The sequence below is a fragment of the Ambystoma mexicanum genome, chromosome 3p (genome assembly GCF_040938575.1).
Source record: "Ambystoma mexicanum isolate Mex_15411 chromosome 3p, UKY_AmexF1_1, whole genome shotgun sequence".
NCBI classification, from domain to species: Eukaryota; Metazoa; Chordata; class Amphibia; order Caudata; family Ambystomatidae; genus Ambystoma; species Ambystoma mexicanum.
Genome location: NC_090925.1, coordinates 161,410,217 through 161,436,916, shown reverse-complemented (window position 1 = coordinate 161,436,916; position 26,700 = coordinate 161,410,217). Strand labels below are relative to the sequence as shown.

Below are 26,700 nucleotides of genomic sequence, written 5' to 3'. Positions count from 1 at the left end.
CTACAGACCAACTCATTGGCATTGGAGCTCTTCCTGAGACTCATCCAAGTTAAGGGAGAATGATCGGTTACCAATTCTGAATTTAAGTTCAGTTAAATAATACTGTAAAATGGTAATGGCCCACTTGATAGCCAGAGTCTCTAGTTTGACTGGGGCATAGGCTTGTTCTCAGGGAAGCTGCATCTGGCTTGTGTATAGGACAGGGTATTCTATTCCTTCATGCACTTGAGAAAGCACTGCCCCCAAGCCTACCTTGGATGAACCTGTCTGTAGGATGAATTTCTGATTAATGCTGGGCATCATTAGACAAGGTTCATCACAAATAAAATGTTTCAGCACCCCATAACTCTTGATCTTGGCGAGACCAACTGATTTTTTTCCGGTGGGAATGTTTGAGCTTATCCACGTGGGCTGCTGCAAGGGAATTCATTCGAAAACAACCTCCAATACTATCCGATCAGCTCCAGGAGAGATCAAAGATCCTGCTTGGTTTTAGGGGGAGGTGTCATTTTCACTGCGTTCACTTTTTCAGTACGCAGTTGGATAAGACCGTTGCCCACAAAATTAGCCGAGACATTCTGAGGTTGTTTGGGCGATTTGGCATGTTTTAGGGTTGGATTGATGTCCTGCTTTCCGTAGGGCAATGGTGACTTCGTACAGATCGAATAAGTGTTCTTACAAGGTGTTACAATGGATGCATCAGGTTTGGCTATGAGAAATATAGGGGAGGACCAAGAACTATGGGATGTCTCTAGTACCCATAATTTGAGCATGCTCAAGATCTCCTGCGCAATGGTTTCCCTGCTGGTCTTGGGTGAACGATAAGGAATTACATTTATTATCTGTCCTTAGGTTGTGCATACATAAGAGAAAATTGGTTACTTTTTGTGGTTGTTGTGAAAAGACCTCAGGGAATTCAATCAACAGGTCATAGAGATTCTGTTTCTGGGCAACATTCAGGTTCTCAGGAATGTGGCTGAGCTCATGTTCTCTCTCCGCCAATAACGTTGCCATTGTGAACATACTCTGTTCTGCAGGATTAACCTTGCATGTTTTCAGGAGGTTAACATAATATTGGTTGTCTAACAGGTTGGGAGACTACACAGTTCGGGGATCCTTTCTTTTCCAAGATTGTATATGGCCCATACCATAGGAAAAACATCTTGTTTTCTGAGGGTGACAAGGGAACAAGGACAGTCTCCTATGGAGAAAGACCGGGTGATGGCTTGTCAATCATGTGAACTCTTCTGGCGCTCTTGAGCCCTGAAAAGGGGTGGATTAACAATTTCCCTTTGCCTTCATACAGAACTTAGTTTAAGAGCGATTTGGGATATCGGTAGAGCAGCTTCCTCTCTCTCCTCCCATGTTTCTCACAGCATACTGTGATAATTCACCAGGTGTCATCACTTCTCCCAGGGGAAGAGCCCTTTCCCGTGAGGCTAGGGAAGTGAGGCCACTACCCAATAGTCCCTCTCTGGGTGGTAAAATGCATGAGGACCTCATGTGGAGGGACTCCCCTCACGGGAAGAAGGACTAACAACTAGGGTATGGGCCCTCTAATACCATCACAAACCAACATTCCCAAGACCTCCCTTCCATTACAAACCACTTCGCTGAGAATAAGACCATGTACTATTGTAATGTCTTAAATATAGAAACTACTCGGATGAGGAAGAGCATAGGAGACATAATGATTACTCCTAAAGCAATTATTGAGAAGCGGTGGCCCCAAAGAGCCATGAAGAGGATTCCAGCAGATTGGAGGTACCGGTCTAATGCTCTACGGGGGAATGCTCGCCCGTGAACATAAATATTGACAAGTGACTCAGAGAGAGAACACTCCTGGAAGCAGGCCAGCCCCGGAGAAGACCAGCACGGGAGTTGGAGCAGCCCAGGAGATTCGAGGGAGATGCAGAGAATACTGTCAAGAGGACGAGGTCGGTCTGTGGCCTGACATGAAAGGCAGACAGCAGGAATTCCTTACCCATTGGCGTGGAGATCATTTTCTATAGGACAAAAAGTATTGGTCCTATTACCCACCTCAGAAAACAAGCTGGTTTGTAAGTGGCAATTGCCCTAAATATTAGAACAAAAGGGAACCGGCAATTATAAAGTAGCCCAGCCAGACAGAAAATGGAAGGTCCATTGATATCATGTAAATCTCTTAAAGGAGTGGAAAGAGAACCCGTCAGCCACCCATGCCAAAGTCCTATCTTGTTTGGTTCCAGAAGATATAGACAACGTTGAACTAATTCCTCCCAAGTTATTTATTCAACAATAAGAAGATCTAAAAAATGTAATTACATCATTACAAACCAAGAAGAATCAAAATCACTTACCACCATATTGGAACACACAAGGGAAAAGTGGTTCATTTAAAACTGTATAGACTCCCGGAGGCTCGTAAACAGATAGTGGTTGAGGAAGTAAACAAAATGCTGCAAGGAAATATTATTGAGCCTTCATCGAGCCCATGGTCCTCCCCTTTCGTGTTGGTCACTAAACCGAACATTCCTGGCGGTTTTGCATAGACTTCTGTCAAGTTCATGCGATTTCCGACTTTGATGCCTATCCCATGCCACAAATTCATGACCTAATAGATAAACTCAGAGCAGCTACCTTTCAATCCACCCTTGATTTAACAAAAGGGTACTGGCAGGTCGCAGTATCGGGGCCAGATAAAGAAAAGACAACGTTTTTGAAGCCTTTAGGACTGTTTCAATTCAAAGTCCTCTCTTTCGGTTTACACGGCGCACCAGCTACTATCCAACGCCTAATGGTTACAATCCTATGTCCCTATTCCGATTTCTGTGGAGCTTATATTGACAATATCGTAATTTATAGTAAAACCTGGGACGACCACCTTTTCCATCTTCATACTATTATGAGATTCCTCAGAGAGGCCGGCCTAATGGCTAGTCCATCTAAATGCAGATTGGCACAATCAGTTGTCAAATATCTCAGCTTCTTTGTAGGGAACAGGAACGTACAGCCCCAACATGAGAAAGTGAGAGCTGTCCTAGATATACTTACACCTAAGACTAAAAGGGATCTTAGAGCCTTGCTAGGGTTAACAGGATATTACCGTAGGTTTATCCCAAATTTTTCGGACAAAACAGCTAGGCTGACAGATGAACTCAAGAACGCCAAACACCAGAAACTTCATTGGTCTGAAGAGGATATGATATGATATGTTATTTATAACGCACTTAATACCCAGAGGTTTCTAAGCGCGGACCCGGGGATCGAACCTGTGACGGTCTGTGTCGCCTTGCTTCCAAGGCGAGGACGTTGCTGCTAAGCTATCCTCCCGGGACAATGATATATGTTATAACACCTGAAAGCGAACTCTGTGCCAGAACCCGATCCTGAAAGTAGAAGATTTCTCCAAAGATTTTATATTGCCGATGAACGCCTCCCTTACAGGATTAGGAGCAGTCCTATCTCAAGTTTGCAATGGATTAGAACCTCCCATCTTGTTTACAGGTCGCAAGCTCTTCCCAAGTGAAAGAAATTACTCAAAGCTGGAATTAGAGACCATGGTCATCAAGTGGGCCATTATCCTCTTTAGAAAATTTACATTAGTCACAGACCATTTTCCGCTAGTTTGGATTAGCCAACGCAAAGACTCAAACCCACGTGCCATGCAATGGTTTCTAGACCTGCAGCCCTACTGCTTTAAAGGGGAACACCGGAAAGGTAAAGACCAGGGGAATGTAGATTTCCTGTCCCGGTTCCCCTGTGCAGCAGATGCGGATACATCACATGGAGGAAGGGTATGTGAAAAACATTAAGGTGTCTCAACCGCTATTCCCCAGAGATCTGTCATCCAGGTGGCCAGTACAAGGCCATTGCTATTGGATTCAGTTCCTGGGGGTGGACCAGTGGGGGACGATCACCTGGATGAGGGGCCTCAGGGAGTGGAAGTGGGACACCAAGGGGCACGATGCGGTACCCCATTCCCTGTAACACCTTTTCCCCTTCCTACCCTGTAGAAGCTCTATCCCCTCTTTTTTCAACACAAACACTTTCTTACACTGTGATATACAATGGACTAACAGTCATTTACCCGAAACGTCCCAACACAAGGGTCCGGCAGAGTCAGGCAATTGACAATAACCACACACACCTGATGGCCCTTTACCTTCCCCACAGGGATAAAAAGGTGGAGCACAAGAGCACATGACGAACAAGGCCAACTGCACGAGGGAGCAGCTATTCTTGACCGGCAGTTCAAACAGAGAAGAAAGATGGCGAGACCCGAAAGGATGACAAGGAGGGAAGTGCCCTTGACCATTTTAACCAGACCTGCAAAGCCTCTGTGAAAGGAATCCTAAGACCGGGATTTACAGCTGACGTGTGGTGTAGCAGATGGCAATGCTGCACGGCCGCCTCCCGCATTGATAAAGCTGGTGGGGAGGCACGCTTGCTACCGTGGTACTGTCCTTGACTCCAGAAGCAAGACAAGCCAACAGGTTCAGCACAGCCGGTGAGTCGGAGAAAGCTGATAGCAAACCAAACTGCGATGAGCCCAAGATTGCAATCTGCAACACTATATGAATGTAAGGAACTTGTGAACAAAGAACTTGTGTATGTTTGAACTTTTAGGAAAGCCCAGAGAAGGGCCAGCTGCAGAATGGTCGGGTGCCACAGGAGTGCTCATTCGAAGGACTGTGGCTGGCGTGGAGAGGGCGGAGTGAGGTGTCAGAGATTCAGAGTGGTCCTACAAGGGTCACGTCAAGTCTACACTGGTTTTGTATTGTGATTTGTCACACTATTGCTAAAAGTCCTTTTGGTATGTACTGGAAACTTGCACTTATTTGATATGATGTTATGAATATATTTATATATATATATATATATATATATATATATATATATATATATATATATATATATATATATATATATATATATTACTAAATCTTTATATATTATAGTTACATGCACAAATCTATGAATGTGAATCAGACAACGTCATAGTGCTGATTACTGTACATTTTTGGTGGAATATATGTATGTACAGCCTTGAGAAAGACACATTGTCAAAAATGTGTTGACTGTTTTTATGCAAGATACTGGCAGGGATTAAAAATCACACATATCTCTACAAGATTCAGGAATATTAATTCAAAAACATTGTTTGGGACATTGTACCCGAGGACATTTTAAAACTGTATTGGCCAAGCGTGAAGTGCAAGTGGTTCCCATATACTGTGTTATATAATTGGAGTTGCATACTATGACGTTTCAGCACGTGTCATCACTTTTCCCTAGGGGGTAACCCTTTCCCATGAGGCTAGGGAGGTGAGACTGCTACTCAATAGTCTACCTAGGGGTGGTAAAATGCAGATGGACCTCATGGAGAGGGACTCCCCACCTAGGGACAAGAATCACCACCTAGGGTACAAGCCCTTATACCACGTCACATCCCACCATTCCCTAGCCCACCTTTTTCATCCCAAACACTTTTCTTGAGAGCAGACCGATGTATTACTGTAGTTCCTTTAATACATCTCACATAGAAAGTACCAGAATGAAGAAGATCATGGGAGGCATGAAGATCATTGAGTATCCAAGTACTGGGTGGGGTGGCCCTGGGGAGGCAGTAAGATCATGCTGTCAAAAGTAAAAATGGACTTTTATGATCCACCCGGGAGGCACTGGATACAAATGATAAAAATTGACAAAGGAAAAGATAGGCTGTCAAGCCCAGCCAGCAGAGGCAGCAGCTGTGGAATCAGACCAGGGCGGGAGTTCCAAGCGCTGTCAGGGAACCGAGAGAGAAGGATGCTGGCGAGGTGCTGTGGGAGTCCTCCGAGGGTGTTGCTTGAGCAAACCTGGGCAAGAGACCAGGAAGGAGACTGGAGCCTCGGAGCCGACCAGCGAGGTACCGTGCAGGCGAAGCAGCAGAGTAAAGAGGCCTGAAGAGTCTGAGAGACGAACCCCAGGAAGCCCTGGTGATGTGCGTAGATCTCAAACAAGGTAAAAGGAGGAACCAGAGACCCAGAGGGGGCCAGGGAGTGGAAGGGTGGCTGTCTGAAGTGGCTCTCCTTCAGCCCAGTAGTGGGATTCCGAATACTGAGTGTTGCCACCGGAGAAGGGTCTGGGACCCAAATAAGAGTGAAACTAGTATCTGAGGAGAGCTTCCTCATTGCAGTGGCAGAGAAGACCACTGACCACAAGAAAAAGGTCATGTACCCAAGGGAGGAACCAGATACAAATTATAAAAAATTACAAAGGAAAAGATAGGCTGTTAAGCCTAGCCAGGAGAGGCAGCAGCTGTGGAATCGGACCACGGCGGGAGTTCCAAGTGCCGCCAGGGAGCCAGAGAGAGAAGGATGCTGGTGAGGTGCTGTGAGAGTCCTCCGAGGTTGTTGCTTGAGCAAACCTGGGTAAGAGACCAAGAAGGAGAGTGGGGCCTCCGAGCAGACCATAGAGGTATCACGCAGGTGAAGCAGCAGAGTTAAGAGGCCTGAAGAGTCGGAGAGACGAACCCCAGCAAGCCCTGGTGACATGCGTAGATCCCAAACAAGGTAAAGAAGGAACGGCAGACCCAGAGGGGGGCCAGGGAGTGGAAGGGAAGCTGGCTGAAGCGGCTCTCCTTCGGCCCAGTAGTGGGATTCCGGATACTGGGTCTGAGTGAAACAAGTATCTGAGGAGAGCTTCCTCATTCCAGTGGCAGAGAAGCCCACTGACCACAAGAAAAGGGTCATGTACCCAAATCAAAAGTCAAAATGCAGTGGCAGGAAAGGACTCAATGAATATCAGAAAGAAACCTGGGACTTTGCCAATGCCTGGAGAGAGTGGCAAAGTTATTTTCTGAACTTTTGTGTCGGACATTTTCAAAATCTCAGAACCAAGAACCAGGGGAAGGGAGTCCTTCCCCCTAGTATCAGTATAAATGACATTGGGAAAACACCAGGTGAAGGGAGTCATTCTCCTGGTAAATAAACCTGGTTTCTTTAGGAAATGCCAGGGGAAAGGAGTCATTCCCCTTGACATTCATTTCTGTGTGACCAGTTGAAATACCAGTACCAGTACCAAGAGAAGGGAGTCATTCTCTTGATAACAAGTGTGGAACTGTTTAAGGATTGGGTGAATCCAGATGCCAGGGGAAGGGAGTCATTCCTCCTCGCCCCATTTGATTTCAAGTGACTATTTTGGCACTGATATTGTATACCAGGAGAAGGGAACCTTCCCCATGTAAAGGAACTTTCTTTTAGGATTATAATATACTTTAGTTGCAGTGTCAGAGATGGAAGTAGGTTTTGACACAGGATGGTGGAGTTAATTTTGACGGACATTATGACCCCATTCTAGATCCTAGAACTAGGGATAGCCAGGTTTTGTTATTGACAAATAAATGTCTATAACCAAAAACAGTCTTTCACAATACACAGAGTTGTTAAGTTTCCTCAACCTATGCATGAGAAAACAACCCATGAGAAGACAACCCAGTCCCATTCTGTTCCTCTTCTGGAACCTGTAGCATTTTTGTTCACATTGAAAATTAGAGTAACTACAAGTCCTAGACTTCCAAGCAAAAAACAGGGCTGGTTGGAAGTAGGAAACCCAACAGTGCAGCATGAAGGTGTGCTGAAGTGTGATAATGTCACTGACTCCATGCTAGTCCTTTTGTTAAGGTGGCCTTCCCCGTCACAATACATCATGGTTGTCCTCGATACTGCTGGCCTTACATCCCTGTAACCTATAGTCCAGCACCAACCTCTGTGTCACCAGTTTCAATAATGCCACTGATGGTACACCATGGTGGCAGCCTTTGTCTCCCAACAACGAATGAATGGATCTGGCACTGAGCCTCCACCAACCATCAGGCACTACTGCCTATTTGTCGATATGATGGTCCGTACCCTCCTCTTCAGGTCATTTATTTGGTCACTGGTTGTACGGGGATGCACATCAACAGCTGCAACTTTATCAAGTACCTTACTCCATATTGGCACGTTTGGCAAGCCGGTAATATTCTGATCTCTTGGTGATTTTCTCAAGTGTCCATCGCCACCCTTCCTTCCAGTGGAGTCCCCAGAGTCCAGGGAGCAGGTCAACTTCCATGGCTGGCACACTCTGTCTGGGATTTCAATGGAATGTGTGGTAGGTCAGAAGAAGAAGAAGGACCATTCTTACAAGTTTCTTTATTGAAATGATAATGAAAAGGGCCTAACTATCCCAAACCAAACACGGGTTGCCCCTCCTAACACAAAACTAACTAGGGTGTTTGTCGTCAGTGATGTTGTCCAAATTAGTAGTCCGTCCTCTGTACAAAAACAAACCTATACTGACCCTGCCACTAATCAAAGGATCAAAAGAAAAAGGGGCCAGTAGAATGACTCCCTTCTCCTGGTCAGGCTTTGTTAGCCTAAATAGTCTATCTTTAGAGAGTTCCTTGTGATTCCTCAAATCAGTTCCTTTAGTTCTTCAAGAGAGCTCTTCTTTCTCCTCGTTGTCCCGTTTTGTTCTTTATGCAAAGTTCCTTGATTTATCAAGTTAGGGTCTTGACCCCTATTTCTCTGGGATTCTTGCAGTGTCTTTCTTACTTTCTACCCTTGGTGTACATTTCAACCATTCCCTATAATGAATAGAGTGAGTTCCAAAGGACTCTTTACTGTCTTTACGACCTTTACTGTCACTGGGAGAAGTATACAGAGTCCATTTATACTCTGCTCTTTTTTTACTCCATCCGCAGAAACTAGGATGGGTATGAGGACTCCCTCTGGGATTTTCTGTTTCTTCAATGTCTTTACTGTTACTAGGACGAGTGTGGCGAGTCCCTTGGTATTCTTCAATTGCTTTAAGGTATTCATAACTACTGGGACGAGTATGAGGAGTCCTTTGGTATTCCTTACTTGCTTTAAGGTATTCATAACTACTGGGATGAGTATGAGGAATCCCTTGGTATTCTTCACTTGCTTTAAAGTATTCTTCAACTACTTGGATGCATATGAGGAGTCCCTTGGCATTCATCACATGCTTTAAGGTAGTCACAACTACTAGGATGAGTGTAGGAATCTGTAGATATTCTTCACTTGCTTTAAGGTATTCATCCTCCCCTGTTCCTCTCCCGGGTCTCACACTGTTTCCGTTACCTTTATTCTGTCAGGTTGAGGTCACTGGTTCTTCCTGTGGGGTCGGGCTCCCTCTGTTACTACGAGCGCTTCCAGCATTTTCTTCTTCTTCTTCCAATGCGTGGCTTGGAAGAGTACTTTATTCTGTGGTATCAGCATTGTTTGAGGACAACCCAGTCCACCTCATCTGGGTCACGCCACCGCCTTGTGTTGTCTTGTGTATACACGCGTCGGCTCTGTGCCGTCTCCGTGCCTCCTTCTCTTGGTTGCCAGCGTCCTCTCGACCAAGGACCCGATCAAGGACCTCCCATACTCCCCTGGCTACTCTCTTTCTCCATGTTCGAACTTCGAAGACTTCACTGTTAAGACGGATTTCTGAACTCTGACCTGGTGGCCAGAGGTTCAGAAGGCCAGCCTTGTTTTTTTGAACAGCGTAACCTTCTGGACAAGCCAGTCCAATCAAGGTAGCATTGGCGGCGGTGAAGACTAGGTCTCAGGAGGGGTGAGGGTGATCGAAAGCCCACAATGAGCACACACAGTAAACAACAGTACACATTACTCTCAGTCAGGTGTATATATCAAAAATACATATACATTTATTAAAGGCCTTTTAAATCAAACACAAAGCAAATATAGGCAGTAAGAACTTTAACACAACACTACTATCAAACATATATACAGATACCAATGGCCTAAAGGAATAGTGCACAGTAAGGGTCCACAACCTGTGAAGAGAGGGAGCAAACAGTGCGAATATACTTTAGACTGTCCTTCACTTATCAAACCATAACTGAGAGGCAGTCCAATCCCTACAATGAAAGGATCCTTATGCTCAAAAGTACCTTGGGATGCAGGTGCACGTGATCGTGAGGTGGGGAAAAACTGGGTCTCTTGCTTGGGCTGTGGCAGCTCTGGAAGGCGGGTGAGGCAGTGAAGAATAAGTTCCCACTATTCCAGGAGGGTCTCCCCAAGAGGGCAGAACAGGATCCAAGAGTTGGGAATAGCTCAGTATCACAGGCTACCTCGATAAAGAGTGGCCCTCAGGGGACCCTTGTGTGTTAAAATGGATGGATGCCCCAGGGGCCACCGGTAAGAGTTGCAAGTACTCACTGACACAAGGCACACTCCAGACCAAACTTCAGCAGTCAAGTCCACTTCGGTTGCGGGTTCAAAGGCTGCAATTGTGCTGTTCTGCGGCTTGCAGCGGCTGCGTTCCAGGGATGATTCTGTGGCAGGACAGTGGCGATTTCTCTGCTCCTGAAGATGGGATCAGCTTGAATCTACTGCAGCTCGATTCAGGGCAGAGGGGGGTACAGCAGCAGCACTCCCTCGAGTTCATCACCATGGCTGGGCGACACAATGACCGTGTGCACTCAGGTTCAGGCGTACTCTCCTAATTACAGACCTTCGGCGTCTAAGTATACGAAACCCGGCTCGAGAGTGCCTTATACTCAGTGCTTACTATCACCAAAATCTCAAGTGTGAACTCAAGACAGCAGCAGTTCCAGAGCAAAGGTCATGTGCAAGCTGATCAGTTCACTGGTTGGCCCAGGAACACTTCCGAAGAGGCTTACATGCGGGTTAAGTTGGAGGTGTTGAGAATAGTTAGTCCCACTATTCTAATGGGTCGAAACGCCTTTGCAGACCTTCTAAGTTCGATCAGAAGCAGGGGCGTCCAGCGGGACAACAGCGGGCTCAGGGTGCCAAACCTTCCATAGGTCACCAGTGGTTCTTCAACTCAGCTTCTTGGTTTCAGGATACTTGGATCCTATCTTTTGGTTGTTGCTAAAAATATTCCCAAGAAAATGTGTGCATATGTTTGGACAGTAATATTGGTCACAAATGGACCACTAATTTTCAGGTGTACTTCCCATGGAATGTCTGTGATCTTTTAGCATATGAGACCAGTAATACTGGGAAGAACATGCTAGGCTTTACAGATCAATTTACTAGGGTTTTGAGAGTTACTACCCCCCGGCCCTCCAAGAATTCTTTTGATGTGTAATGGGAAATAGTGTATGTTAAAACACATGGGGCCAGTTAAATTGGTGAAAAAGTGGTTAGGAATACAAATAAAAGTGTTCTGAAGAATTTGTGGGCCTCTTTCCTTCGTAAAAAAAGATTTTCCAGGAAATGTAGTGTAATCATTGGTCTGAGCCTCGGAAGACCACTTCATAGAGGGGTGTAGTGATGTCAACTAAGTATTTGATATTATTTGGATTGTTAACTAAAACCTATTAATTGTAACTTAATAGGATTTGAATATAAGGCAAAATATTTAATTATGAAATATGTGGCATGCATTTGTCTTGTCTGCCAATTACCCACGTGCCAGTTGTACAGAGTATCAAATGTGATCATTTTTACACAAGGTCACCATGTAACACTAAATGACTGCAACAATAAAAGTAACTTTTCTGATAAATATAGTCCATGCTGGCGTCAAGTACAAACCTCACATGTACAAAAGAACAGCATATGAAAATGACTTACTAAAAGAAATTTGGATAGGCATGCAACGTATTTGTCCATTGTGCACTTTCTAGCTCTACAAAGGAAAAGATGCCAATTTTCCGCAGGACACAAACATGGCCCATGGCTTAAATATTTTGCTCATTAAAGCATTTGCCAGCTGGGAAAATTATCTGAACATGACAATGTATTCTAACAATGACACTTCAACGAGTAAGGATATTTTCATGGTAGCAACAATCTCAAATCTCACATCTACAAAAATAAGCCAAGTGGAACCACAACAGACTCACTGGCTAACATTCCCGCAAAGCTCAGAATGCTCAGTCCTGGCTATTCTGCTATTGTGGTCTCATCCCTTCAGCACCTCCTTCCTGGGCTTCACACCATGGCCCAGGGCAACTGGCAAGCAACATTTTAGGGTGCCTCAAGCAACGTGCTGCTCCTGTGGTTGGGAATCACTGCTCTAAATAGTGCTATTCTGTACCTGAAGGATAAGAGCTCAGGACATAGGGCCTCATCAAGAGTTTGGCGGTAGCTCTTAAATGCAGCGTAACCCTATTAATGCCGAACGTAAGGGCTGGCCCGATCACGAGTTGGGTGCCTAATGGGCTGTATTACCTCCAGCTTTTTGCAGGAGGTGAAAATCCCATTTAGCGCCTCATTTGTGGTGCTATTACTGCCAGTGCTATTACTGCCAGCAGTAATAGCGCCCCAAGCCCTATTGGGTCCAATGGACCCAATGTGGATTTACCATTACCGCCGAACCTGTGATCCAGTGCCAATAGCGCCAGACCGGGTGACAGTTAACCAATTAGCATTTGGCAGTATCCTGGCGGTATGATGAGGCCCATATTCAGGGCGTCAGGACTATTCTATACCAGAAACAATGGAGCACTGGACAGGGTCAGGGCATCAGGGCTATTATCAACCAGAATGATGGGAGCTCACTACAGGGCTGGGGCTCCAGGGCATTGCAATACCAAAAAGAGGTCTTTGGGGCAGGGTCAGGCTTCAGTGTTATTCTGTAGCAGAAAAGAGGATCTCAGGACAAGGTCACAGGAGCAGGGCTATTCAATATGAAAACGATAAAAGTGCAGGACGGGTTAAGTACGTCAGGATTATTCCATACCGGAATGAGAAGAGACAAGGAAATAGTCAGGGCGATTTCCCTCTTAACCTCAATATGTTTTGGCCTACATCTCCCATCATCCCTGGGGCACAGAAATTGTTGAAGGACCATAGGAGCTGTAGGTCAAAAACATCTGAAAGGTGACAGTCTGTCTTCTCCAGACTGAGTGGAGTGTAAGACCCCCATCTAAATAGTAGGAATCTACAGATCCACTGCACGCTCGTACCTGGTCTAGCTGGGACGTATCGAGCTTGAAACCGGTCGGAATCTTGATATCCATTATGGCCAGGTTGGAGGCCTTGCTCTTCGTGTAGCTGATTGAATAAGGAAAAAGGTTGAAATACATTAGTTCAAGATTTCTTTAACCCCTGTTTCTTTTTTTGCCTGGCGCGGATGAGCACAGTATTATACATACTCCGGTCCAGGAATGGACCCACTGACATCACCCCACCATGCCAGACCAGCTGCTCTGGTGGGGCGCTGAGCAATTTGCAAATAAAGGATGTTAAATAGGAGATGGCACACAATACTGAGTTCCAGGTCTTAAATAAGACACAATACACCACAGGGGAGTGTTGATGCCCTTACAGGCTTTTATATCAAACTTGGCAACATATACTTTTACTCCTAATACATACTTGCCCCAATCTATTTACTCATTCTATGGCTGACACTGAATTTCTAGGAGTAGAAGATACCCTTTGCACAACCCCACTTCACATTAACCTTGAGTAGGTATACAGTTCCATCCCGCCGCCCCGGGCACTACATCGTCATATCACAACCTCCCGTTATATCAACTCGTATTGGTACTTATTTAAAAAAAAACCTTTGCAGCTGCAGTCAGCTCTTAGTAATAAAGACTCTTAATAAGGTGACTGCTTATCAGTGGCACAAAAGTAATTGTCCCACAGTACCTTGTTGCATGCTGCATTCCTGACACTTGCCCAGTTGAAGTCAGTTGACACCCCCGCTCAGCCGCGGGTGGCTCCCACGGGTACAAACACTGTGCTTCCTGGACTATAGCAGCACTGTGCTTTATCAGGGCTTTGGAAGCCCCTATTTCCTCTGTGATGGTGTTTGCGGTAATGATATTATTGGGGCTTTGGAAGCCCTTCGTTGTTATACTGGCAATAGGGCTTTGGGACCCTGTTGATCGTTTCCTGCTTGGTGGTGCTGAAGGGCCTCATAAGCCCATTGTTTATTTCTCCTATGTGGCAATGTATTTAGGCACAGAAATCCATCTTGTGCCACGCCCAGGTCATGCCCACCCATGCGGGACCTCCTTTCATTGCCGGCAGCCTGCAACAAGCCCCGGCCGCACCAGACTTGATGTGGTCGGGCTCTGGGTAAGTCTTACCCTGCTCTCCCCATCTGGCCCCAGGGAGAGTGGGTAGTGCGTAGGCCCTCCGGTTGTGCTGCAGTGCTGGCGATCCCGTTTGCACTGCCAGGGCTTCTTCCTTTTCACCACCCGCCCCAGCTGGCTTCGGGGTAGATGGATTTACCACCATGGCTGCCACCTCCTCACCTTCATCTGGACCTCTGTACGCCATGCGTCCTGAGACTTCTGTCTTCTCTGGTCCGCCCAGTCTGGCCCCCGGGTGGACCGTATCCCCACAGGCCACGCTCGGTCACACACCATACGGCCCCGGGCTGGGGTGTCATCTTCACCTGGGCCACAGCAAACATGCGGCGTGGGACTTTGATGTCTTCCGGCCTGCCCGTACTGGCCCCTGGGTGGGTCACTGCTGCCTCCCAGGCCTCGCTCATGTCCTGTGGACTGCCCGCACATGCAGCTCCATGCACGGGTGTTAGTCTTTCCCCAGGCCGCACCGCACACTCAGCCCGGGGTTTACCTTCCCGCCGGGCTGCAGCTGGCAGACACAGCCTGGGTCATTTAGAAATGACCAGGGAGGCCGCTCGAGGCCGCAACCCATCAGGGACCTCAGCTCTTCTTTTCTTTCTCTTTAACTTTTCTCAGGGTATCTTCTTTCTGTCTTTACTTTTGCTTTCCCTTCTTCTAGCTGTCACTCTTAAGGGTTCTTTCCTCCTCCAGGCGAGTTCAGTCCATGTTCACAGACAGGGGAGACCTGTCCATTGTCCTACAGTCTAGTGTTCCATGTGTCCCCCATGGTGGGGAACGTGGTGCAGTCAGATAAGTGTAAGCACCTGTTAATACACACACATTTAATAAAGGCATTTAATAAAGCTCCTCTGTCCTATGGTTATTTCTACTTTTATATATATATGCATTGCATCTACTTGCACAGCACTTTGCACTTTACTGTGGTAGTGACATGCAGCAACGAGCATACATTTGCACAAAATAGCCATCCCCAACATGGTATTACTTACATGTAATGATACGACGACTTCCACTGCATTTCAGCGGCCTGCATGGTCTATATCAGACATAAACATAGGACTACTTGTCCGGCGTATCTACGCACACTCTGTCTCTGTCTAATTCTAAACGTACACTTTCCTTTTCGTGCACAATATTTAACGTGCACGAGCAGATCGGCAAATCATGTGACCAAGCAACTAGCAGTTGCGAAGCACGTCTTTTTGGCCACCGGCTCCCCTTGTGATCTTAATTTTAAATACTCATTTTTGAATGACACGTTTAATACGTTTAACCTTTCATTGTGGTTACTGGTGTTTTTTGATTCCGATGACCACCTGTCGTTGCCTGAATAGACTGCCTGGGAGTGCGACCAGCCTCTGCCTGTGTGACTACACTGGCTCAAGCTGGATATATATATATATATTACATATCCCCCTAGCTTTAAGGGCCCCATTTGGGACGGGGGTTACATGTCAACATATGAAACAGAGACAGAGCAATACTTGGATTGGGCCTCATCTCCGCAAGTGTTCTCAGCGCCCTGGACCTACTCAGATCCGAACTAAATGGACAGGTGCCAGTATCCAAAGGGGAGCTTTGCACAAGTCCAACGCTGAGGTTGCATTTGAAGCCTGTGTCTCACAGCTCGTAGTCTGACCACAAGAGATTTGCTGAGAAAAGCCACTGTTGTTCTTGAAAATTGAAGGACTAGCTTAGTGGGCCGGTGCTATAGGGCACGATCTGTCTAAGGTGCATATTCAACCGTGGGTATCGTGGTGCTGATTAACATAATAATACAAGTGTATTATTATCCAATGCAATAATATACTCATTTTTATAAATTTCAGAATAATGCAGGGCTGAGTGGGCCAGCTGGGATTCAAACCTGTGGCCATGGGGTCAAACAGAGATCCGTTTAGTAGATGCTTTAGTCCATGGAACCACAGGCACAGATTGAAAACTAGCCAGCAAACAACACACACATTCTCTGGGTACCTTTAAGGGTAGGTGGGGATTTGGGGTCATTTCTCATTCAACCCTTGGTTTCTCTCCCAGCAGTGTTCTCCACCTGCAACTACTATAATATGGCATTCAGTCCAGACACGTGACGGACGGCTCTAGGTTTCTGCTCCATTTACTGGTCAAAGAATCTACCCACTGAATTTAAGTTCTTGAAACTTACATGTTTAACCAGTTGTGTTTAAATGATGTATGTTTTGTGAATGTGTCTTCCTTTCTTTATTAAAATAATTACTGTGTTCCAAATAACCCTTTAACTAGGTTGAATGCCTCATTGTTACACCCCATGTTGCTACCCACTCCTCTTCCCACTCCTTCTCCCACTCCTTTTCCCACTTTATTCCATTTCCCTTCCTCAGCCCCATCTTCTCTTTTTAATTCTTTTTCACTTTTAGCCTATTAGTTACCCGCTCTTACATATGAAGTGTGGACCCCTTGTTAACACCTCTTTATGAGTCCCTCCTACTTTTATTTTCAAACCCATAACCTTCTGCCCATCAATTCCTCACCAACTTCCTTTTCTGTAACAATGTCTTTACCTCATAAAGGTGGCAATAGCAACCACTTTGGCAAAACACGATTGCTACAAAGTGCAGTTGGCTTGGCGATTTGTAGGGCATTTTTGGTCATTTGCACGACCAATAGCAAACTATCTGTGTTGTTTATATTTCTGTCACATTAAGATGATTTAAAGCAGTTATTATTGCCTGCAAAGCAGTTACATGAAAGCTCATAGATTAATGGCAGCCATTCAGCTGCCCATCATCTAGATTCTTGTCACAATTAGGTGATTTGAAACTGTAATTGTTGCCCTCAAAAGCCTCTGTCAGAAAGTTAATTGGTTAATTTGCAGCCTCTGGTATAATTCACCGTCACCTCAAAGGGTGCCTTCAGTCACTGTATTTCTAAGCAACACTGCATCCCATGACATGATATGATATGGCATGTATAACTCACCTCTACACAAGTGTTTCTAGGCGCCACAAGACAAGTGAGAGGAGACATAGGGAGGACAATACAAACGATCCTACTAGGCCTTGTGTCATACGGATCGTGCAAGCGTGACTATAGAAATGCAAGAGGAAGGAGTGGCGGAAGTGCAAGGGGGAGGTAAGTGGGCACTGCGAATAGAGCAGCGTGGTTCTGAGTAAGTGCATCCAGCAGGGCAGAGCGGCTCTAGGTAAGTGCTGGAGCCTGGGGCTGTAGGGGTTACAGGCCCTAAGTGTGCGGTAGGCCAAAAGGCAGTGCAAGGAAGTCTGGTTGTGGAGGAGCCTGGTACCCATTGAGACTCTGAAGGAATCAAGCAACATGTTGCGCAGGAGACAGGTAAGTTAACAAAGGAACGAGAGAGAGAAGGAAGAGGAGAAATGGAGGGCCTTGAGCTGCTACTGGAATTTCAGGCAGTCAGACTCAAGTCTGAGAGTGGCAGGAATACTGTTCCAGCGGTAGGCACCTGCAGAGGAGATAGATCTACCGCCCACTCTCTGCCTGGATAAGCGTCTGACCCTCACCGATTTGGAGGTAGCTCAGCGAAGGGCTCTAGAGGAAGGTATTTTGGAAGAGAGAGTTGGATGTAGTGCAGGCCCCATCCCCAGAAAGACTTGTGGATGATGCAGAGGGTCTTGAACCTGATCATTACAGCCACCGCGAGCCAGCAGAGAGATTTCAGAGCTGGAGAGATGCGGTCCCTGGACTTGATGCCAAGGATAAGTCTTTCAGTCCTATTCAGTATTAGTTCCAGGGGGAGAAGAGAAGAGGTAGGCAGATTGAGAAAGAGGCTGTTGCAGTAGGCCAGCCTGGAGAGAACCAGGGCTCTTGAGAGAGTGAGAATCTGGGGGAAAGTGAAGAAAGGTAGAATACCTCTGAGGAGGTGCAGCTGGAAGTAGGCCATTTTGGGAAGGTCTGTGATGTGAGGAGAGAAGGAGAGGGTGGAGTTGAAGATGACACCAAGTCTTTTGCCTCACAGCAAGGCGAGGGTAGTGGGCCCAAGGAAGGCACCACAGTGAGAGAGGGAAAGCGGGAGCAGGAGTCGCAACGAGAAGGATCTCCATTTTACTGGCATTAAGGCAAAGATCATTGGAGGCGCACCAATCCTGAATCTTGGATAGACACTCAGGAATGAGTGAGGGAGGAGAGGAGGCTGAGGGAAGCCTGACAGAGAGCTGAGTTATATCCACATAACACTGGAAGTTAGAAGAGAAGGTCGAGATCAGGTGGGCCAAAGCGGTCAGATAGATGTTGAAGATCAAGAGTGAGAGGATAGAACAATGAGGGACACCACATGTGGAGAAAGAGCTGGTGGAGAGCAAGGACACAAGTTTGACGTGGGAGGGACGGTCTGTGATGCCCAGATTCACACAGAGTCTGTTGATCAGGGTGGCATGATTGACCATGTCGAAAGCAGAAGAAATATCAAGGAGGAGACAGAGGGAGAGCTGGAGTCAAGGTTGGAGTGTTCTGGAGAGAAGGTTCCATGCCTCTGCCTGCTGTGAAGCCAGACTAAAGGTCATGAAGGCAGCCAACAAATTTGGTGGGCTGGGAGATGGCCAGCTTTCCAGGAGTTTGCCCAGGAAAGGAGTGATAGAAAAGGCATGTAGGATCAGCAGAAGGCTTTTTAAGGAGGGGTGCACAAGGGGGTGTTTGAGGGGAGGGGAAGGATCCAGCAGTGAAAACGTGATGGCAGAAATCGGCCAAGGCTGGAGCGAGGGTGGAATTGTGGTCTTTGATGGTTCTGGAGGAGCAAGGGAGCACCTGTTTGGACGACACTTTCATAGATCTGACTTCTCTAGAGACATCGGACATCATCAGATGCTGTCTTAGCGAAGGAGGAAAGAGGAGAGGGAGAGGCTGCCAAAGGGGGACTGAGAGAATTAGAGGGAGAGGAAGATGAAAGTGGGGACAGGATGTCTTGAGTTTTAGTGGTGAAATGAGAGGCCAGAGCCATAGAGAGGGTCTGAGAAGGAACAGGAGAGGTGGAGACTACAGTAGGATTGGCCAGCTTCAAGCAGATTTTAAAGAGTTCGGCCATATTGTCAGAGGCCTCAGTGATGCAGGCTTGGTATGGACCCTCTTCCTGGAGAGGACAGAGAGTCTGTATTGCCTTTGGAACAGGCAGCAAGCCAGTTTGTCAGAGGATGCGCCCAAAGCCCTCCTCTTCCTCTGAGCCACCCTGCACTTGTGTTTCAGGGTGGCAAGGTTGAAGTCGTACCAAGAGTTGCACTTGGAGGTAGGCTTCAGACAGAGACTCATGACAGGGGCAAGGATGTCCAGAGTGTTGGAGATAGAAGATTCAGGTTGGAGAGAGCTGTGTCAGAGTGCAAGTTGGCCGCAGGAGTAGGAGGAGCAGGGAAAGTAGAGGCACAGGCGTCCACTGGCATGGGCCGAATGACGGCGAGGAAAGTGGCAATGCTGGGGTAGGCTTTGCTTGAGGGGTAAGAAGTTTCAGTTGAGAGGAGGGCAGAAAGTGGTCAGTCCAAGAGAGAGGAGTGGTGAGAGGGTTAAAGAAGGGGATGTCTGAGGAGATGAGAACATCCACGGTGTGTCCAGCAGAATTTGTGGGACCAGAAGGTAGAATGCAAAGGTTGCAGAAAATCCCAGAAGAGGGATTAAAAGCACCCAGGCCGATGTTGAGGTTGTGGTAAAGGAGTGGAGAAGAGAGGTCATCCCATTCTGAGAGGGAGAGGGTGCACCTGCCAGTTGGCCTGTAGATGGTAGTTGCAGTCAGAAAGAGGCCAGGAGAGAGAGACAGCCTGCATGCTAGACATTCAAAGGAGGTGTAGGCCTGCATAGGAATGACAGAAGCAGGGACCCATTCTGGAAAGATCAGGGCCACTCACCTCTGGGCCGGTCGGTTCTGAGCTTGTAGAGGAGCTTGTAGCCCTCAGGGAAGAGAGTGTCAAACTCGTGAAAGAGCTGGCCGTGAACCATGTCTCGGTGAGAGCAAGGACATCCAGGTCAAAGTCTTCGAGGAGGTGGCAGATGTCAGAGGAATCTTTGACAGCAGAGTGAGAGTTAAGAGTAGCTATCTGGAGCAGGTTGCCACATTTGAAAGACTTCTGGGGTAGGGTGCATGTGTGGGGTACACCCAGTGGAGGCGGTAGACGGGCCCGAGAGTGGGCAGAGGCAGTAGACAGAGGTGGCATAGGGGCCAGAGTGGTGGCAGAGGAGGAAGGAGGTGGCAGAGGGCCAGAGAGGTGTTAGAAGGAGTGGTACGAGAAGGAAGGAAATTGATGAGGTGTAGGAGATGCCTATCAAGAAAGAGGAGATTGGGCTGAGAGCCCTGGACCATGACAGTACCATTCAGATGGACATTGAGGTTGGTATTGAAGGATTGGAAGGTAGCCACAAGTACCTCCCACCGGGTGCCAACATTTATGGGGGAAGGAGAAAGGAGAGAGAACAACAACCATATGAGGGGTCCACAGGTCTGGAGAGGGAACGACAAAGATGATGTCGGTGAGAGTATGTGTTGTGATTGCTAACGGCTAGGTCTCTCTCCCGTGACCCCTCCTCACCTGAGGTTCCTGAAGATGTGCTCAGTGTCCGTGAGGTCCCTCTACTTCCTCTAGTAGTAGCCTTCTGGGTCTTCTTTCTTTGGCCCTTTACCTTCTTATCGTGGAGGTAGGGACGGGCTCCACTGGAGGCCACCTTGGCAACTGAGGAACTCCCCGCCAAGAGGGACCCTCAGTAAGCCCATCCTAAAATCCAGGGAAAAAGCTTCTGCGGCACCAAAAAACCCTGAAGCACACAGGCTGCACGTGGAGCTTGATCAGACTGGCGGTCGAGATTCTGCAGGCAGTAGAATTTATCCAATTTAAAGGGGAAGCTCCTTGGAAGGTAATTGTAGATAGGGAAAGGCAGGAAGAAGAGGAAGACAGAACAGAGCGAGGTATAGGGATGAACGCCTATAGGGGCTTTAGTGTGTGCAGAGGCACAGGAAAGGAAAGAAATCCTGCGGCCCGAACATAGATGACACTGGAAGCCGGAGGCGAGCAGATGGAGAGCACTCAACCGAAGCCGGATGCGAGAGAGCGAAAGCGAGGAGAGAAGGCAAGGGAAGAAGCCGGGCGGAGAGGTACAGAGCGAGGAGGGGCTGAAGCCGAAGAAACTCCCGCAAGCAGGACCAGGACCAAGAGCGAACAGCTGGCAACACGAACAAGAGTTCCGAAGCCTAAACAGGAAGTGGGAGCGATACAACGCACTGAACGTAGGTTTCAGTGCGTTGTTATAGAAACGCTGCCCGAAGCGGCCATCTTGGAAGAAGACTAGACTGTACGTAACGGTTCTAGCCATAGATCGATCACCTAAGTCGGGAAAGGGACCATCTATGCCAGACCTTCCATGGCCGGAACATAACAGTATGTCTGGAGGAAGCACTTATGTGGGTATCAGCGATAGGGAGGACTGGGTTGGAGACCAGGATATCTCTCTTGAATTTTTTCCTTCCACACTTAGTGAGAGGGATAGGATAGGAGATAGAGAAGCAGTTTGAAAAGATGGGAGAGATTGAGAGCAAGGGAGGAAAGAAGAACAGCCCACAGCCGAGCACCACAGGAAGCACCAGAGTGGGAGGGTTCACACAGAAGGAGGCCCATAGGAGGCAACAAGCAAGCAACACACCACAGGTGAATGCAGGAGCAGCCTGGAAGGAAGACAGGGGGGACAGTGCACTGCAGAAACCTCTAGGTTTGACTTTCCTAAAAGGAGAGCTAAAAGGCCTAGTTTCAACACAAACAGCAATGCAAAAACACGTATATTCGACTATTCTGCAAGGAGGGGAAAAGGCCTAGTTTCAACACAACAGCAATCCAAGATGGGCATCGACTGTCCTAGAGAGATGTGAGAGATGGCCAACAATACAGTTCACTAAGATACTTATAGGTGGTGCAATAAGAAAATTAGAGTAATTAGAGGGGTGGGTCAGATTAGTGTGGTGCAGTGATTGCTACCCCGGCAGACCCATCACAGAGCCCCAAAAAAAGTACTTACAGCGGTCCCATTCTTTCCTTTTAAGAAAATGTAAAGAATATATTTTTTTTGTAGATAAGGTCAATATTAGCATGTTATTCTTTGGGCTTCCTTTGCTTAACATTGCTCTATATAGAAAATGTAAATGTTCAAAATATCTGAAAGGTGGAATATACATCTGAATGAAGGCCAACCTGTTGGATTTGACAATTATTTTTATCTAGATTAGATCTGTAATAGTTTGGTCCCAAATTGCCAGCTGTTTTCATACACACAGTTGAAGGCTGAGGGTAGGTTATACATGTGAACCATTCTGTGCTTTGTGCACCGTTTGAAATAGGTTGTGTTTTCCAGAGACACACATAGAATTCTGTGGGGTGCACAGGTGAGCGAGCAGGTAATCAATGACCATCTTTCGCTAAAAGCATTGATTCTCTTTTGCCCCAACTGGTTTTCCGCCTCCGCACCCTCACCTTGGGCCATGGAGGAGACCTGTGCAGAGGGAGGAACAATACTGCACTCCCCTACCATGCACTGCTGTAATTCCCTGGCAATGATGCGAGTATCTGGTCATTTGATGATGTCTGCTGCAATGGCAGGAGTACTTGGCCATTTGATGGAAATCCCTGACATATGTGTGAGTACATGGAATTTTGATGAAAATATTTGGTGGTGGGAGAATCTGAACATTTAACAGTAACACGGCAGAGTGTTTGGTACGGGAGAAGGAGAAGGAGCTAACAGCGGTTGGGAAGAGTGCAAGCCTGTCTTCTGTGTTTATTGAATTGAGGCAGAGTCTCCTCCAAGTAACCCCTGGCTGAGAGCCGAGTGAGGCGGATTGTCGACAGAGTGTTTGGTACGGGAGAAGGAGAACGAGCTAGCATTGGTTGGCAAGAGTGAAAGCCTGTCTTCCATGTTTATTGAATTGAAGCGGAGTCTCCTGCATGTAACCCCTGCCTGGGAGCAGAGCGAGGTGGAGTGTCGGCAGAGTGTTTGGTGTTTGGTGGATGTGGTCTTTGCCACACACTGCCTCTCACTAGCCTGGCTCCCAGGTTTTCTGCCTTATCAAAATTTTGCCAGAAGCGAGTCAACAGCTTTTGTTGGAGGTGCGTGACAAGGATTTAAGGGGACTGTTTTCCTGATCTACCCCCATCTCTGCCTTTTGCCTGCTTGTGAATTTCTCCTCTGCATTGCCCCTTTTGGGGATGGCGCCTCGGCTCTGTGCAAAGTGGAGTAGTGAGATTGCTGGCACTGATGCCGGAACCTATTTGGGTCCATCTGCACGTCTTTCATTTGCAAAGAGCGTCAACGGTGGGGGAGAGTTCATAGACCTACCCTCCGAGCTGTGCATATTTGATCTACCACACATCTTGAGTGCTTTATTCGATGAACAGTGGCCCCGGTGGAGAGGGGGCTCAAGGCTCACTTCTTGAGCTCTGTTTTTGGACTTTAGCAGTGTCTGCGGGTGGGGGCGTGTGCCTCAGCCTTTGACCCATGTGTTGGGTGCCTGTGTGATTGGGTCATCCGCCCCACTCTTTCAGCTGCTCTCTTTGGACTCGCGGTGACTTCGGGTGGGGCTTGGTGCCCAATCATCTGAGCGCCTCATCCTGGTACTGCACTCTTGGCCCCCCTTTGCCTAGCGGCTGGCAGCTTTGGGGGCACGGCGATGGGACTTTCAAACTCATTAATCTACTGGATCAACAACAACAAAAAGGTGCAAAAAGGTGAAACCGGCAGTGTTGCGCCTTGACATTATTGATGCTCCCCTGATCTTTTCCCCAAGAAAAGACAGTATGACTTGTGCCTTGGACTTGCCTCTGACTCCTTCTCCGGAGGAAGCAACTAATAACCCATCACAAGCTTTGGCTAAGGAACCGGCCACCAGGCTCCCCAGTACAAGAGCCAAAGATCACCAACCTCAGGACCTTGGTGCAAACTTATCTGTACCCATCTCGATTACTGACCCTGTTATTAATACTGCAGAGGGAGGTCTTAACAGTTCTTTCATGAATATTCCTCCCATTTTCTTCAAAGGTGTGACTGCCTCCCTGGCCCCTACAGGGCTCACTCTATTCTCTTAAGAAGTAGAGAGTAGCTCTGTTTTAGATCATGTGTACCTTCTGTGAGAAACCTGAAGTTGTCTCACTGTCTACACCCGGGGACCTCTTGCTCAGATGGCCAGGGCATGGCCATCACCTTTGGATCCAGACCCTGGAGGTGGACCTGTGCAGGAGGATCACCTGGATGAGGGGTCCTCAGGGAGTGAGGGCGGGACATCCGAAGGTAAGACATGATATCCCCCCATTCTGGTGCATCCCTACTCATTGCCTTAAAGAGGAGAAGTTGAAAGCCTCACAGGAAACCAAAATCCATTTATCCACAACACATGTATTCCCCTCTTTCTAACAATAACATTCCCTCCCCTTCTGAGGGAAACTACAAACCCCATACTCCGTATTTTCTTATGGACAAATCTCCAGACAATTATTCAACTCACCTCTTTTTTCAAAGTCTGCTAAACACTAAACTTCCCAGAATCCCCTTGATTCATGCTATCCTTCAAGTATTGGGAAGAAGAGGTCAAACAGGAGTAATGAAGATTACCCAAGAGAAGGTATACAAATCAACCATACCAACTCTATGACAATGTCCCGAAAATGGGGCCAGGCAAGGTCAGGCCTCCCTCTACAGTAATTTCCACCTGAAACCTGTTAAGCCTCACAGTCAGTATAAAAGGCAGAGCATACAGGCACCCGCTGAGCGGGTTGTGGATGCTGGATGGTGCACATAAGCCAGGGGGAGAGAAGACAAGTTGGAGAAACCCTGGAAGGAGAAGGACTGCCAAAGCACTGAGCCTGTGAGTGTGAGGGAAACTGCAGTGTGGCGAGGGAGCTGTAACTCCAGGCAGCTAAACCAGGGGCAGCTGTGGACTACCTGGCAGCACCCAAGCCAGAGCTCCTCCCCTGTGCACAGAATAATTCAGTCCTTTGAGGTGGTGAGGCCCACCCATCATGGACATCTCATTAAGGCCCACCACATCTCCCAAAACTGCCAGAGTGCCAAAAAGGGGAGCTAGCGAAGTGGGAGCAAAATCAGAGTGATGGATAATGTGACTTGAATGCAAAAAGACATTTTGATGAGAAAAAGCTGAATGAGGCAATGCATACAGAGGGGTGACTCTTCCAGAGTGGTGGCAAGGCGAGCAGAGGAGAGCAACATGCCGAAGTGATGAGATCAAGAATCTAGAAGCTTAAAATCCCTTTTGTGAGGGACTGCTGCTTCCTAGAAGTCGCAAGGGCTGCGCAAGCCAGCCCAGACAGGATGAAGAGAGACCATCTAACATTCTGCAAGTTACAAGCCTCTCTCCTGGGTGAGCGGCAGAGTTGGGGAGGCGCTGAGGCTACAAGAGTAACGGCCTTGACTGCAACATCAAAAGAATGAAATGAAAAGAAACTCCTAAATCCAACTGGTGAGTTAATTGAAGCAGTTAAAGTCCAGTCTGTGCTTGCAACATTTTAAGAGGGCATGAAGGATACGTGCACACATATAAGATACGAGTGAGAGAGACACCAATGTTGAAAGCCAGAAATCACAAGTATTAGAGTGGTCCGGCAAAGAGAATGTGCCTTATCGAAAAGACTCTGAGAAAGGTTGTCAAGCTGCGAGCTGGATTTAGGGGAAGGGGAACCCAAGAGGTCGAACCCTCAAACTTGTGACTCAGTGCTTAAAAGCCAAGAGGGTTCTGGAAGGCAGAATAGGCTACCTAAGCTGGAGTGTGTCTGTACGCCAAGTGTTCCCCTCAACCCACGTGTCAGACAACATGGGGTAAGAATCTTCACTTGCCATTCTGCCCTATTTTGTTTACACAGATTTTTCCTTTGTCACAACATTTTCCCTTTCACATGTGTTGTATTAGAGTGAGGGCAGGCAATAGGTTTTTCGAGTATAAATATTATTTTGGATTAAGACTGACTAGGACAGTGTTTTCTTTATTATTTGATGGTCGAGATCACTCCCATCTTAGAGATAGGGCCAGATGGGAGTTTTCCTACCCCTTTCAAATTAAATAAAGGTTTTCAAACATGTAACTTTAGTGTCAGTGTCCTCCTTGTGATACAATGCCCCCATTACAATTCCCACCATTTCTCTAGCAGGGACGGAACCAAATATGTCCTCTTGGGCTATACTATACCTTTGTAAAGGAATGTGTGGCGAATTGAAAAAACATTCTGCATACATAGAGACCATAGCAGGTACATTGCATGCTGTAGAAACTGTTGTGCTAAATAAGCATACTGTGCACATGGGTACTGAGCCAGCGAGTTTATACCCACAGCATCCAGAGAATAAGATTGTGGCACCCATAGACTGTGACTTCTTTCCTTCTGCCAATTTGGGCTTAGACACTCTAGTTAGCAAAGCTCAGACTATGGATGGTGCCCCGATCGGTGTCTCCTCACCCCAAGTTTTCCGATGTGTTAACCTCATCTAAAAAACAAAACAGAATAAGTCCTCAAGAAAGTTCCTGCGTCAATTTATATGTCACGATAATATAGGTAATGGTATCTCGGGACAGTGGTTGGGGGAGCATCCCGATTTGTTCATTAACATCAGTGGACCTCTCTTTGGAGGGAGTGGATTCAATTGACAAGGAAACTCTAGCGGCTTTAGAAGAC

At 47.2% G+C, this 26,700-nt stretch overlaps 1 protein-coding gene across 3 annotated transcripts in view; it reads right to left on the bottom strand.

Annotated features, from left to right (window-relative positions):
- The window catches only part of LOC138580193 (alpha-2-macroglobulin-like), a 149,395-nt gene that overhangs the window by 83,058 nt on the left and 39,637 nt on the right, over positions 1–26,700 (bottom strand). For all 3 annotated transcript variants that reach the window (XM_069650530.1, XM_069650531.1, XM_069650532.1), the window contains one exon: positions 12,917–13,004. In XM_069650530.1, the coding sequence (XP_069506631.1) occupies positions 12,917–13,004 (88 nt within the window). The remainder of the gene's footprint in view (positions 1–12,916; positions 13,005–26,700) is intronic.